The sequence below is a fragment of the Rissa tridactyla genome, chromosome 5, assembly GCF_028500815.1.
Source record: "Rissa tridactyla isolate bRisTri1 chromosome 5, bRisTri1.patW.cur.20221130, whole genome shotgun sequence".
NCBI classification, from domain to species: domain Eukaryota; kingdom Metazoa; phylum Chordata; class Aves; order Charadriiformes; family Laridae; genus Rissa; species Rissa tridactyla.
In genome coordinates this window covers 80,843,088-80,858,586 of record NC_071470.1, presented here as the reverse complement: position 1 = coordinate 80,858,586, position 15,499 = coordinate 80,843,088, and the positions used below count along the sequence as shown (strand labels likewise).

General features: G+C 39.0%; 1 protein-coding gene across 2 annotated transcripts in view; it reads left to right on the top strand.

The window, feature by feature from the left end:
- Positions 1 to 15,499, top strand: part of QRFPR (pyroglutamylated RFamide peptide receptor) — a 31,323-nt gene that overhangs the window by 9,925 nt on the left and 5,899 nt on the right. Inside the window, exons 2-9 of one of the 2 annotated variants that reach the window (XM_054202776.1) lie at positions 1,740 to 1,898; positions 2,442 to 2,503; positions 3,280 to 3,515; positions 5,101 to 5,198; positions 7,183 to 9,942; positions 10,674 to 11,093; positions 11,264 to 11,685; positions 14,891 to 15,457. In XM_054202776.1, the coding sequence (XP_054058751.1) occupies positions 1,740 to 1,898; positions 2,442 to 2,503; positions 3,280 to 3,515; positions 5,101 to 5,198; positions 7,183 to 7,586 (959 nt within the window). In that variant the 3' untranslated portion in view covers positions 7,587 to 9,942; positions 10,674 to 11,093; positions 11,264 to 11,685; positions 14,891 to 15,457. Of the gene's footprint in view, positions 1 to 1,739; positions 1,899 to 2,441; positions 2,504 to 3,279; positions 3,516 to 5,100; positions 5,199 to 7,182; positions 9,943 to 10,673; positions 11,094 to 11,263; positions 11,686 to 14,890; positions 15,458 to 15,499 lie in introns of those variants that run through there. The other variant, XM_054202778.1, reaches the window with a different exon arrangement.

Sequence of the window (15,499 nt, the reverse complement as noted above, 5' to 3'; positions counted from 1 at the left end):
TAAGGGATCTGGTGCTTATATATGTAACACACTGTACTGGGTATAGTGAGAAACTGATGAGATGCTGAGTTAATAAGATATTTGCTGTGTTTCAAGAGGCATTTACTTCGTGTGTACTGAAGCCAAGGAAGAAGTGAGGGGAATTTTATTGTATAAATTGTAGTTGATGCCAACTGCCGAGATGTCTTGTCTTGCTCTTTCTTACACCCTGGCAAAATACATGCTAGATGAGAAACAGACGTGCAGCCCAGTGCATCTTCCTCCATGCAGTTCCTACTGACCGTGCTAAAATTTCATTCACGTAGCTTGAAATTGGGCTACGTGGTATATTTTTAGTCTATTTTCAGCCAGATCCGTGTGCATGTTATGGTGTTGCTGGTGTTGAATAGGTACTTGACTTCCATCCTTTGCCCCCCTGTCCTCCCCTTCCTTTTTTGGAGCCACAGAGAAAGTGATTTTTGGGGTAGTTAGAATTGATAAGACCAGTAGCAAACCTGTTCCTTCTTGTAAGATGCGGTGGCTTTTAGCCTGGCCTAGCAGATAGAAGTTTCCTTTTTCCTTGTGCCCTTCTTGGAGGGCAGGATTAAGTTTTGATAGTTTCCTGTTTGTTTTCTTTCTGTTTTCTATGCTTTTATTGCTTAAGATGTACATAGCATTTTAAAGCTTGACTTACAATTGGATCAGGTATTCCTTTGGCTATTTTGAGTTTATGGATTATATCTGGGTAAAGTATAATCAATGATTAAGTCAGGTAAATAACCTCAGCTGTTGCTGAAATGAAGAGCTGATATTGAACTGTAAGAATGTGAGAGAAATGCGAGAATGAGGGCATACAAAATTATCTTGGTGTCAGAAATATGGTCAGAAAGTGAGTAAATGAGATGTGGTTTGGGAAAGGCGTTAACATAAGGTTTTTGAGAGAGTAATTTACACCACAGTTTCTGAGATGGTTGCGACTTGAGGATGAGTAATGGAGAATGACTAATACGTTAAGAGTTGAATGTGTACTTTTGGGAAGCTATAGCAGCAATGAAATCTAAAGATCTGAGCTAGCTGTGCATAAATGCTCACAGTGGGAACCTATGCAACTGAAAATGCAGTCAGGAAATTGCATTTAATTTGGACAGTGTCATTAACATAATGTGTTAATTAGGAAAGCGGAAGACTTGGAAAATGGAAAGATGATGAAGAGGTTTAATTTCTCCTCTTAGGTTACACCTTTTAGAGGACTCTCGTATATATATCATTTGGCAGAATGATGCATTAAGTGCCAAAGTATACAAATAGAGTGGTATTTCAATGAGAAAATGGAATGTATTTGCAACAGCAGAAAAGGTAAACTTTTAAACAGGTAACACTAAGACCTTCATGAAACTGGAGAGTAATCTGCCAAGATAAAATGATAATAAGTATCCCTGTAACTTTGCACGTTTGAAAACAAATGATGGAAGACTTGGTCAAAAGTGATATAGGAATAAGTCTCAGACTAATACAGAGCAAGCAGATGTGTCCTTAGAAGTCCGGGTTTTGCAGATGTAGTGTGTACAATAGAAGAATGACTACTGAAAGTGTATTTGATGAAGAGCTTAAATAGGTGACTTAGCAGTTTAAGTGTTAAAATAAATCCAAGAATATTAGTATATTCTTTTTGTACAATAGTACTTTAGCGATGAAGTCTAGTATTAATAGCTCTTTCATGAACTGCAACAGTTGCATACCTTACTTTCTGACTATTGCAGGTGCCTTCGCTTGCAAGATGGTACCGTTTGTTCAATCCACTGCTATTGTAACTGAGATTCTTACAATGACCTGCATTGCTGTGGAAAGACACCAGGGAATTGTGCATCCACTAAAAATGAAATGGCAGTACACCAATAAAAGAGCTTTCACGATGCTTGGTAAGATTTTAGGCATCTCCAGTAATCATGTGTATAGAGAAATAATCTTCAGTGTAGATGGCAAGATGGCATGACAGAACAGAAGGTACTGATATGACCAGTGATTCAGAGGTAGAGTTAATGATAAGTCTGGTAACATTTCTAAAATAGTTCAAGGATAGTGCCTATATGTATAATAATTACTAGCCAAAACCCTGACAATAAACTTAAAATCTGAAATCAAAGATTTACTTAACCAAGACTGTGATAAACCTTTGGCAGCCTTTGCTTTCCTTCCAACATACATAATGCTGCTCATGAAAATTAGTTGCCTTTACACTTAAATACCAATAAGTGAAGGTAGTTTGAGAGAAAGAAAACTGATAACAAAAGAGCATGCTGTTATTGATGTGACTGTTGACTGATATGCCTCTTATAGAAAACTTTGTTCTTTATTTAAATTGTCTGCTTTGCCTGACTTTTGAAGATGAAGCTGTTAAACTGTTCATACCAAAAATTACGTTGCTTGTTTTACAAAGTATTAAAAAATGTATTTGTTTACAGGTATAGTCTGGTTGCTGGCAGTTATTGTTGGGTCACCTATGTGGCATGTGCAACGGCTTGAGGTATGTTAGGTGAAATGGGGATTTACGTTTTAGTATTTATACATTCTGTCCTTGCTGCATCTTTTTGTGCATTTAGCAATGAAATTGAATGAACTCCTAAGAAATGAGAGCGGGAGAAGAGAAATGGAGTTTTGGTTCTGTGTGCCAGCATGAGAAAGGCTAATCATTAGGGCTTGCATGCACTGGAAGAAGGACTACCAGCAGGGACTAGTCATGTTTACCCTCCCCAATTATGTCAAACAGCAGTAATTACATCTATGACTTCTAGTGTGGTTTCCTTTTGGTATATAGGTGCACTGGCACACAGCAGCGTAGGGCTTAGATTACTGTGGCAGGATGACATAGTGTTCCCCGAGATTTGGAAGAACTATAATTACTTGAAAATGTAATTAGCTGTACATTTGTCAGAATCTGCTTCTTGTGAGTCTGAATGTTAACAAATCTTTTTTTTTTTTAAGTGACTTAATATGTGAGGTTTCTGTACACTCATCTTTACTTGCGAAATGAATAGCCAAGGTCTCCTTTCAAAATCCTTGGTAAAAAAAAAAAAAAAATTATGAGGAAGAGTGCAAATCAGAGCCTCTCCTGACCTCTCTTTGTCCACCTGGATCAACCCAACACTTGCTGTGTAAAAGTGCTTGGAAGAACTTTGTCACTTTGAAAAGTCTCTGTTGAATTTTGGTTGTTGCATTAAGAGCAAGGAATATTTGAATGTGCTTGGTTTTTATACTTGGGGTAAACACTGTAGTGACTCATCTCCTTTACACTTGTTACAGGTTAAATATGACTTTCTGTATGAAAAAGTGTATGTTTGTTGCTTGGAAGAATGGGCCAGTCCGATTTATCAGAAGATATATACGACCTTTATTCTTGTTATACTCTTCCTTCTTCCGTTGATGTTGATGCTTTTTTTGTACACTAAAATTGGCTATGAACTCTGGATTAAGAAACGAGTGGGAGATGCTTCAGTTCTTCAAACCATTCATGGGAGTGAAATGTCAAAAATATCAAGGTTTGTAAAGTAAAATACAGTTAATACAGTTGGAACTTTGACTTCTAGAAAGCTTTTTTTTTTTTTTCTGACAGTTGTTGAAAACCAGTGCAAAAGAATAAATAAATCTGTCTTTCCTTATCTGTTGGGAAGTCTACAAGCATAGACCAGATTTTTAAAGCTAACTAGTTATTTAACACTTAGACATGCAATTTAAGGCAACTTAAACAGATTGTTTTCTTCAACGTATAGTGTAGCCACACCTTAGAAGTCAAGCTCTTTCAATAAATCTCGTATTATACATTGTGAAATTCTTGTTTTTAAAAGGTGCAGGCCATGAGTTAGAAGACGAGTTGGGAAAAATGCTGCTACGTTATTTCCATATGTTCTATGGAAAATTCTTTATATAATTCTGAGACTGTGAACACTGCTTTATGATCCTGTTATAAGTTAAATTTGCATACAGGGAAAAATATCAGAATTCATTTAAAAACTATTTTAGTGCTTCCGAAGAGTTTTGAGTGTTCTCAGATGTGTTTGTGTGAGACTACCCAGATGTTAATGCTCTATCTGAAAAGTTATGAAAATCATTAATTATCAACTTCATTATTTAGCACTAAATATGGGCTACCCCTAATATTGCCTTGTGGTTTTTTTTCCTTTCATTTGGCAAATTGACCTGTTGCCTGATGTGCTAGAAACCTCTAACAGTTCTGCTCAATAAGGAGAGTATCACCTTAAGTATCGACTCTAAGGAGAATACTGACAAGCAGCTGAAAGATAAATGATTCCTTAGACATTTGTCTAACAAAGTGCCTAAGGAAGCGGATCCTTGTAAGTCAAAACTGAAAGAGGGTACGATCTCACAGGAGTGAAGGTGACACGTAATCTTCAGGCTATTCCTCAGCTTGTTTTCACGCACTGGGGAGAAGATCCTGTAACTGCTACCTGTGAAGTGCTACTGCTTTAGCTTAAGTGAGATCCATCTTGGGATCTATAACCATAGTTATATGAATTATATATCAGTTTGGGGATAACAATAAATTCATGCATACCTTGAGTTCATGAGATGTTACAGTGGAGGCAGGGAGCATATTTCTCTCTCTTATTCCAGCACTTTACCTCCTAGCAAAGGTTGAATGTTGCAGGCGTAGTTTCACTTACTGTCAAATTCTGTGTAATCAGGTGCTGCAGGTCAGTGCTCCCAGATCTAGGAAGAGATTCTTGTTTTTTGAGCTATTAATGGAATTTCGTGTGCTTGTTTGTTTTTGTTTTTTTTCCTCCTCCTATCTCTTACTATTGCAATTGCATCTGCTTGAACAAAGTCAAAATGCCTTGCAAGAAATGCTAATGTCATTGCACCCTGCAGCTGCAAAGTGCATTGCCTTACCAAAAGAGAGAAATAAAAGGTGTTAATTGATGTGCTACATTTATATGATGCTGCATTTTTTGTTTCAAAGGGAATTGTGTACTTCTGAGCATTCTTCCAGGCTTTATTTGCATCTGCAACCATCAGAACACATTTACAGATCTAACTTGAAGCGACACATCTAACTACCAGTCAATTCTCAGTGATTCAGCATGGAATGTCTTGATGCAATTTCAGGAAGAAGAAGCGAGCAATTGTTATGATGGTCACAGTGGTGTTTCTCTTTGCAGTCTGTTGGGCCCCTTTCCATGTGATTCACATGATGATAGAATACAGTGAGTATCTGCCGTGTGTTATACAGTAAAACCTTTCTTAGTTTGTGGGTTTGGGTTTTTTTTGTTTTGTTTTTTTTTAATAATGGAATTGCAGGTTGTGAAAAGCTAGTGCTGCTGCAGCATTCAGCTATAGAATTCCTTCTGCTAGCGAAGGTTAATGTTGTGCTTATAAATCCGGGATCACTGTCCCGGATACATAGCCAACAATGGATGAATTACTCTGTAGTGTATGAGTGATAGATCTGCAGTGCTCAGAGAAAATGGGTACATTTCAAAAAACCTCTTATCAGGTGTAGCGTTTGGGAGATACCTTATATCTGTGATATACTTGTTTGTCAGACCGATCTCTTATTCACTGCTGTGTGAATAAAAAATGAAAAAAGATAATCTTTGTGTCATGCTGTAGACCTTGCTGAACTTTGTTGCAGGGTGTGTGGGAGGGAACCCAAATTCTCTACCAGCTCTTTTAGAATGCAAGCTCTTTAGAAAGGCGATTGTCATCGCTTCTTAATTTGTACAGCACATAATCCAGTCCTGAAAAGAAGGCTTCCTAGGCCTTACAAGACTCAAGAAAAAGGAAGACTTGACTATTAGGATAATGAGCATATCTCTGTAGATTCTTTTTCTTTCTATGTCTGTCATTCTACCCTTATTTGCTGAAAGGTCAAAAGTACCTGGCTGGAAGGTAAAAGTTATTTCCGAGTATAAAACCTCTTGAACAAGTAGCTTTTTGGTTCAAATTTAGTTCTAATTTAATGTGTGAAGACTTCTGCTTGCACCCACTTAAGCTGTCATACTCCTTTGAGTTGAACTGCTATGAAACAGTCACTTTACTTGCCCTGATTTTAACGAGGTAGACAATTTTAATGAGGAAATATAAATACTGGACAATACTGGACATCAAAGTGATAATACCCAATGAAGTCAGTTGAACTTTTTCAGTGTTCTGGACTGGATACTAGTTTGGAAATGCCCTGAAGTCTTGTTTTCTTTGCTTTTTGCTATTTGCCCCATTCTGTGGGGTCTTGCACTGTTCATCTCCCATCTCCTGCATGGGTACTGGGATAGCACGTGGGACTATGCAGCAGGCTACGTGTAGGAAGAAGGGGAAGTTTTCAGTAGTTGTTGTACTCTGCTTGCCAAAGGCAGCAGCTGTTTCTTTGTCTTTAATCACAAATAAGGTTTGTGCTACACAAAATGTGCTACACAAAATGTAGCAGATAAATCAGCAGTCCTGCAGCCAGTCAGCTGAACCAAAATGATGTTTATGCCTGGGCAGAATCAGAAGTTGTAACTATTAAAATTGTTTGGGTTGTGTACCATGTGAAGGTTGCCCATAACACTCCCATGAACTGTTTGCTCTCTTTTTCATTGCCAATTTCAGGAATTATTTCAGTTGCAACAAGGTCTTTATTTTGCTTGCCATGTAAACTTCTGTAGTGCTTATCCAAAGTTTGGTTGCTGAGTATTTGAATTCAAGGAATTCAGTCCTCTGAGATCTCAAGGATTGAAGAGTGAGAGATGTGACGAAGAAGATGCATTTTTACTTCCGTGAGCTGATCTGTGTCAGCACAGAGAAGGAAGCCGTGTGTAGTCAGTGACAAGGCAGGGATTGGTGTTAAAGTACTTAAACACTTGATATGAACACGAAACTCAGAGCCAGAACAAAAACTTGAATAAACAAGGCCTATACTTGCAGACTGGACGCTTTCTGTCGCTTGGCCAACAGGCAAGTTTTTTGGCTTGTAAATCACCTCTTTCGAATGACACTGTCCTTATTTACATATACACAAAGCAGGGCAGTGTGGCAGATCTTGGTATTTCCTTGCTGATGGAAACCCTGTTGCTAGTATTAAGAACCTCCAGCACGGTCTTTTGTTGATTTTAAACAAAAGCTTCTAATGCTAGACTGGATACAAATAGGCTAAGTAGTAGGCATTTATGCCATTCTCTGCTTACAGCGTATTTCCTTTTTCCTTTCCAGGTAATTTTGAAAAGGAGTATGATGATGTGACAGTCAAAATGATCTTTGCAATTGTCCAGATTATTGGATTCTTCAATTCCATTTGCAACCCTATTGTGTATGCCTTCATGAACGAAAACTTCAAGAAAAATTTTTTGTCTGCCATCTGCTTCTGCATTGTCAAAGAAAATGCATCACCAACCAGGCAACTTGGGAACTCGGGGATTACTATGAGGCGGCAAAAGGCAAGCATTTCTCAAAGAGATCCCATTGACTCGGACGAAGCCAGGAGGGAGGCATTCAGCGATGGCAACATTGAAGTCAAGTTCTGTGATCAGCCATCTTCAAAAAGGAATTTGAAAAGGCACCTCGCTTTATTCAGCTCCGAGCTTACTGTGCATTCTGCTTTAGGAAATGAACAGTAGCATCACAAAGGTTTTGAGAATGGGAAAAACATTCTCTTTTATGATAACTTTGAATAAGCCATTTAAAATAGTTTTCTACTTTGCTTGCTGAAATGAGGGGGAAAATATTTTGTGAATTATTATAATGTTGGGTTAACGGTTGAGAAAATGTAATATATTTTATAAAGGATGAGGAGCGAAACTTTGGAAAACAATATTATTGTATGATTTCCAGGGGGGAAAAAAAAATAAAATTATTTCCTAGATAATTTAGGGCTTGTTTGCCCTCTGCCTTAGGTAAACCGAACAACTGTTGCTTTCTCTGTTTATTCAATATCTGGATGCTGGTACACTGTTGGACCGTACACAGTTGAATGCCTGAAGACAGGAACTATGGAGAGAGTGCACGCTTTTTTTTTTGGGACAACTTGGAAATCTGACGGGTCTAATATTGTAACATCTGCTCTCTGTAGCTCTGAGGACCGAGGAGCTTCAGATCTTCTGAGTTCAGGAAAAATGCAGACTGAGATGCAATTCTATTTCGGGGGGGGGAAAGAAAGAGCCATACATGAAAGAGCCAGCCAGAAATTGACTCTGAAGAGATTAAGATTTCAACATTGCATGCATGTTCAGATTTTGTTACCAGGAAGCATATTAGAAATTAACAATGCATGCATAATTAATGTGCTGGTTTTACAGGTTAACTCCTAGGTACAAATTTAAATGCCAGTGTACTGCCCTATAAAATGCATTGTTCTACTGAAAAATGTAGAAGCTGAAAAAGTTCTGCACGAGACTGGGCAGATGCTGGAGGTGTAGTCTATAGAGCAAGTACTGAGTTTAATTTAACAGTCATCCTTGGATATATGACTTACGGGTTGAAAGTGCGGTGTTGCCATTTTCTGGAGGGATACAAGGGCCAGATCCAGAGCCTGCTGGGACTCTACAGAAGACTTTCAATTCAATATCACCGTCTTTTGACCAGACGCTTTTCTGAAGACATGGACAAATTTTTCTGTCTCTCCATCATCTTCAAGGTGGATTTATTACCGTCTAAGATCAGGGCCAGTGTTGGGTTTTGATTTTTTTTTTAGACTTCACAGTAAATTACAGGGTTGAAATCCATATAAACTCGAAAAATTTTTGCTCTTAGTAGGTCAAACTGAAAAATCGTAAAAGGATGCTTATAAATGTGGGACTGGGGAAAAAGTGTGATCTAGAACGGCACTCTGTGATCTGAGCCCATACACGAGGCTTTGAAATGCGTAATGTGCAACTCCAGCTGAGGCTAGGTTGGATCCTTTAACAGTCTGTGAAATGTCGGTGCTCTCTTCTTGCCTCACCTGCAGGGCCTTGGTGCTCCCTTGGCAGTAAATTTTAGGATTCGTTTACATTGCTACTTTACGCTTCATTGTAAATGAGAACTTAGTCTAAATTGTCTTAGTATAAATTGGAAGTAATCTCATTCTTCTGTAATGTTTACAAATTTCCATTGGATAAGGCATTCTGATGCTCATTTGTGACGTACTCTTTCTTTACATATATATTATTTGTATTGTATGTGATATGCTCCCATGCAATGACAGGGGAAGATTCCTGACTTGTCCTGACAGCGAGGAATTAAGAGCACTCCTATCTACATAAACGTTATGTATTAGATAAAATAACAATTTTGGAGAGCTGTGTCTGGGTAAAACAACACGAGTGAGATCAGGTTCTGCTTTAGACAATCGTGCAGACGTGGTTCTGTGCATTACCTTTGAAAAATGCCGTAAGCAACAGCAACAATATTTGCCTGCCATTACAACTGTGACTTCCTTTGAAGACTGTTTCTGTCTTAGCTTGTCTTTCATTTTTGTAGACAGGAGTCTTGAACTAAAAGTTTTCTGCCCTGAAGAACAGGGGCTGGCGGTGGTTTATTATCTTAGTTTTATTCAGTTGGTGTGAAGTTTATCTGTCTGGTGATGAGAACACTGTGTTTTGACAGATCCTGTAACTGAAAAACAATTTAAGTGTTTTATTTATTTGCACTGCTAACTTCAATGACATATTTCAACAAATATTTAACAAGAACTTCCAAGTATTTGATGGTTTTGTTTTGTCTTATCTGTTTCTTCGATTGTCTCATAAAATGTTATGTCAATGAGTAACTGCTGTAGTATTGTGTTAATTTTTTCATTAAAATTCCTTTTTGGCATTGCTGGGGGTGTTTTGCACTGGGACCATCTGCTATAAATTTCATTCTTTGAGTCTGTCTTTGCTTAAAGATTAATGTAAGCTTATATGTGCTTTTTAGTGATTAAATTCCAGTTCTGTTACAAGCACCAGCTGTTAACTGTAATCCTGAGATGCGATTTAAAGGATTTTACACAATAAGGTGAGAAAGGGGGGGGGGAAAACTTCCAGTCTCTTGGTAGGAGAGAAGTGGTAAATATTTCAGCACAGATATATGTGGCTACAGTTAGATTAAATATAAACCAAACTGCTAAAGACGGTTCTCGTACTATCCTTAACAGTAACTGTATTTATTTGTGCATTTTTGACACAATAGTTTTCTCAGAGCCAGATAATCTTGTGAGAAGTCCTAGCTGCAGGGAATAGAAAACCCTTTATCGACTTAAGCAGAACCAAGATTTTACCCATGCGGTTTCATTTTTTTTGTTTTGTTTTGTTTTTTTTTTTAATCTGTCAGAGCTTCAGCTTTGATTTAACTAGCAAAACAAAATGTTCTATTGAATCGTGTCAATTGTCAGTCCCGGCTAGTAGCCTGTCTCTTGCGATGGCTCGTACCACGCATTTCTGAGCGCGTGGCTGTAACCTAATACCTCAAACCAGGGAAAGCAAGCACTGCTGTCCTCCCAGCTTGCCTGCTTATTCCCATTTTATATTAACAGAATTGCATGGTGAATGTCAGAAAAATATTCTGGCTAATGATTTTACTGATAACCACACTCATTTCCCTAAACTGAGAGTATTTCTCACAACCGTTGTGCTCTTTGAAGAAAAATGCTTCCTCAAAAAAGTTTCTTTCTAATATCTTAGCTACGAAACGCTTACAATTTCTTTGACTTTGATCAAATTAAAGAGAAACTTATTTTTTTTCCTCAGCTGTAAGGGCCTAAGCCTTAAAGTTATGATGAGATGATGTTAGGAACTGACATGTGGATGAAGACGGGAGCCTGAAAGGACACGTTCAACTGAACAGAGACTCTGGAAATTTGAATGGACCAGGAAAAAGTGTCGGATGCGTGGTCTTGGTCAACTGAAATCGGAGAGTGTAAGCAAGGAAAACTGTGAGTAGAAGGCAGTGAGCCCCCTCGGGGGACTGAAACAAAACTGTCTCTTGCTAAAGCTAGTTTTCTCTGGTAGAATACCCAGAAGAAATCTGTTTGGAGCAAGTGGTAGTGGCGGTACGGATTTGGAAGGGAGCATGCCCTAAACGTAGGGGAGATGTTGGAGGGAAAGGTGGACAAATGCTTGAAGGCTGATGACGTGAGCAAAGGGGAGATGGGCTGTTGAAAAGCACACGTAAGTATGTGTAAACCCTTGTCCAGGGTTCAGCTGTCCAAAGCTCAGTTACGAAGCACAGATGAAAGGCCTTTGCTTAGCTTTGCTGAAAAAGTTGTTTAAGCTGAGAGTACGCGTCATAAAGCCAGGTAATAAAACATGGCTTTGTTTGTTTTTTTATTCTAAGATAGTAACGGCAACTAGCAGAGATGAGAAAAGTTCAAATTGAGACGTGAGGAGGAAGATTTTTTGGAGAGTTAGAAAATAGCAATTAAAAAAAATACTGAACATCAGCCTCTTCCAAGGAATAACGGGGGGGCAGGCTTGCTCCATGTGTTTCATGATTGCAAAGCCAGCAGAGATGTGTGATGCGCCCACATCAAGGGAGTGAGTATATAAACACTCAGCGTGGCAATGTGTTAGTCCTGTCTACGTGATGATTACGTGATTAGCTAATATGTAATGGTTGTATTATTCTGCTCGCAGATTCATTGAGTGTGGTAGAAACTATGAAAACAAGTGATCCAGTAGAGGGGAAGGAACACCTGAGCGATGAGAGAAATAAGCAGTGTTGAAGATGAGGACTAGATTATTATTGCCCGGAAAAAAAAGAGTAAGTAGACGAAAGGATTTAGTAGAGCTGGTGGCACAGAGGGTTGGATAGGAAGATAATTATGGCAAGCTATATATTTATATAGAGTAGGGATGCTCTGAGTGTTACAAAAGTTGGGAAAGTTTAGAAACTACTTAGAGAGCGGTTTTGGGACCGGGACAGCATCTAAATGTACGGGGCGAAAGGCTGGGAAGAGTGAAAGCTGCCCTTTTGGTGCTGCTGTGAGTGGAAGCGGTGGAATGGAGCAGGAGCTCCGCCAGGGCGAGGAGGAGACGGAGCATTGGGAGCACAGTCCGACTGCATCAGACTTAGCTAATGAGAACAGGAGGTGGTTTTCCTGAAACAGCAGAAAGAGGAGAATGAGAGTAAGTTCTCTCTGCATCCTGGCTAGCAGATTGCATCTTGTGTTTGTTTTAAGGTTTTTAAAGTCGGAGGTTTTCAAATGTTTTTCTATGTTTTAGATGAATTCTGGTTAACAGGAGCGTTCTAAACTTACGCCATTCTGAGAAACAGGGATTTAATGCAGAAACACAACAGGGGGTTAGATTGTATGTATTCCTTCAGAAACATTCACGTAAAAACTTCTTTTATTTCTGTCTAAGCTGAAAGTGCTGCTTTGACACCTCAAAATTGGCTTCCAGGAGTCTTACTGGAAATTCAAGCCATCGTTAGCTTTCTCTGTTGAAGCTCCAATGAAGTTGATGGATTATGAAGCTATTTTAAAAATCTCTGGTGATTCGAGATGAGAGAGAATCCATGCTATTAATCTTTAGCTAATAATTTATTGCAAGTGGCTCTAGTTCCTCAAAACTCTCAGGACGTGAAGTCCTGCTCAAGTGTTACGCAGATTTTCTCGGATGCTGCAATAGATTCTGATTTCAATTGCTGTCTCCAATGCTGCTATTACAACGCGACGCTGTCTTTATCAGCTTCTGATTACTGCTGCTTGCATGGGTATTGTTTCCTGTTCCAGGATTTCTGGGTTTTGCTCTGCCTTGCCAAAAGCGGCAATTTTTGTCTCACTGACTTGTCTGTAAGCAGCTGCAGTGATTACAGCTGCCTCATCTAGATTTCGTTTTATAGAGACACGAGTATGTCTGTTTTTTAAAAAAACCAAACAAACCGATGCTTAAATAGTTATGATGTTTGCATTTGAGTAATTAAAAAAAATAATATCATCACACTGGAGTAAATTAGTGTTTAAGGCACTCCTTGACCTTATGAAACCGTAGGTGAAGCTTGGTGCGTTTCCTCAGCTTGAGCACAATGGTGAAATAGGTGCTTACCTTACCAAAAGATGCTGCTTGAAAAATGTTGCTTGAATTTTGTTGAGAGATCAGCCTTCTGTGCAATACAAAGCTTTCTGCAAAACGCTCTTATTTCCTTAATTTTTCATTATTTTTTTTTTCCCCTCAAAGCAGAAACTTCTGCTTATTTCTCGTTCTTTGGAAAAATAATCTTAAAACGCTTGCCCCAGGCATCATGCATTTGTGTCACTTGCTGGTGAAAAATGGGAAGACACCAACTTGAAATGTTCCCACTAAAAAAAAAAAAAAAAAAAGGCATTTTGAGCCGTATCAAAAGAAACAACTTTAGAACTTAAGTAATGCGTGCAAGTATTTACGTGTTTTTTGAAGCAGCCGTATGTATCTGGACAGCAGAAGCACTCTGTGTGTGTCGTGGGTGAGGTGGAGACTTGGAGATACCCAGTAGGACTTAAATTCTTCGTTTTTCTCTTGTCTGCTCTCATTTGCAAAGGCGCCCAGATTCAGATAGGAATGTGAAAACTGCAGGTGCCACTGCGAGTCCTTTCCCTCTTTCAAAAAGAAGAAATCGTTTGTCTGTCTCTGCGTTGTCTCCATCCTCGTGTGCTCATTCCTGTATAATTGCTGAGCTATAGAGTTATCACTTTCAGGCTTCAGTTCTGTGTCAGCACAGCGTCTATTCGTTTCTTCTGTTGTTCACAGAAGACACCATGTCTCACAGAGCACAGCCAGATTTTTTTTTACAGATGTCCTTTTATTAAGCACCTGGATAGAAACATGTAATTAAGATTAGCTGCTGAAGACTGAAAGCCTGAACCTGTTTCTTACACACACTGACGACAACTTTTCCCTGAACCCCTTTTCTCTTGACCCCTGCAGCTACGTACCACACTGGCCTGTAACCTTTCTGGTCCCGTTGTTCAGTAGCCTTACCTTTTGATTTCTTTTGTTTGGTACAATCCAAGCTAGCCTCCTATAAATTTACTTGGAAACCTAGTGCTGTTCGTGGTTTTTCTTTCTTTTACATCTATAAATCTAGCTGTTTGTACTATCGCTATTCAGGCGGTTCTGGTGGGTGTGATGGTCTTTTCTCGGTTGTTACTAGGAAATTATTACACGGCTTTGAAAATGCCCTATCTTGGAATTTTTTACTGTTGTAAATTTATGTAGATTTCTCTTTGTCTGATGATAACAGTGAAAATTAAATACAAGGTTAGCACGAAGCAAGCATTTACAATACTATGTCACCATTTTCTGATGCAATCTTATACGGTGCCTCTGAGAGGTTTGCTCGGAACTATTTGCAAGCAGTGAGTTCCCTGGGTTCGGTTGCCGTTTGTGGAATACGGTCAGTTTATGAAAGGGACCGTATCCTAAAATGACATAGTATTTTGGTTACATTGAATGACTTTTTTAGATCAGCATTCCTTTCTTATAGGAAAATTTCTTTTTTCAAGTTTCTCGTTGTAATCTCTTTGTAGCTTTCTAGCTTTTGTTTGCTCTTTTCAATGGCAGCACCCTTTTTTTTCCCCCGAAGTTAATCACACTGAGGTTTCTTGGGAGTCTGTTTCATCAGGTAAGTTTTACTGTTCCCTTCCCCATGGTCCTTCTCTCCTCTATCTCTAATCTTTCCCAAACATGCGTGATTAAATCGTATGCAACGTTTCAGCTGAGGCTTTAACGGTGCCTCATGGAATAAATAGAGGTCGTCCCTGACAGCTAGGTCTTCGTTTGCTCCGTTTGCCAGAATACAAGCCCCTTTGGATGCTTAACTTCCTCCTTGCGCAGAATTCACGATGCACAGTATTCGCTATTCACGAATAGTGTATAGTTACAATACAACTATTTAAGGAAAAATGAATATTTTTAAAAGAAAAAGGTCGGTATTTTTTTATTTCTTTATTTTTAGCGTAACTTTGCTTCTTAATTACCTTTTTTAGGCTGTACTCACTTGGGAGTCTCCCTACTGGACTCCCTGAAGCTGTGAGTCCGTCTGGCAAAGCTGGCCTTGGTCATACCGCAGTGAAGCTCTTTATATCATGAATATCAAAGGTATATTTTACTTTGCTCATACCTCCCAAGAACTTACCGATTTAAATCGTTGTTTCTATGATTATCGTAAATAAGAAGGTCAAGTTTGAGAGAGCGAGAAAGGGGCCTGAAGGCTTCTTAAATTTTTACAAGAAGATAATTTGCAAACTTATGCCTCTGCTTACCAATACTGGGACAACTAAGGGCCTGCTGGCAGACAAAGTCAGGACCAAACTTCCTGCTGATTTCAGATCAAGAAGTGGAGTTTATGAACAACAGAAACTCCAGCGTAAACCAGACCTGAGTGACTCTTACTTGCAGCACAGTCTGAAGTAAAGCATTCAACAGAGGTGCGATGAAAGGCTGGCGGCATCAGTACTGGGAAGGTTATTGGTCAGGTTGGAGCATACGTGCTTTCTGCTGCTGTGGAGAGTTGATTTCAAGACAGGTGGAAGAGCGGATATAGTTGTGGTAAGGTAAGCGTCCGAACGAATATATACTGAGTTGAGATCAAGATG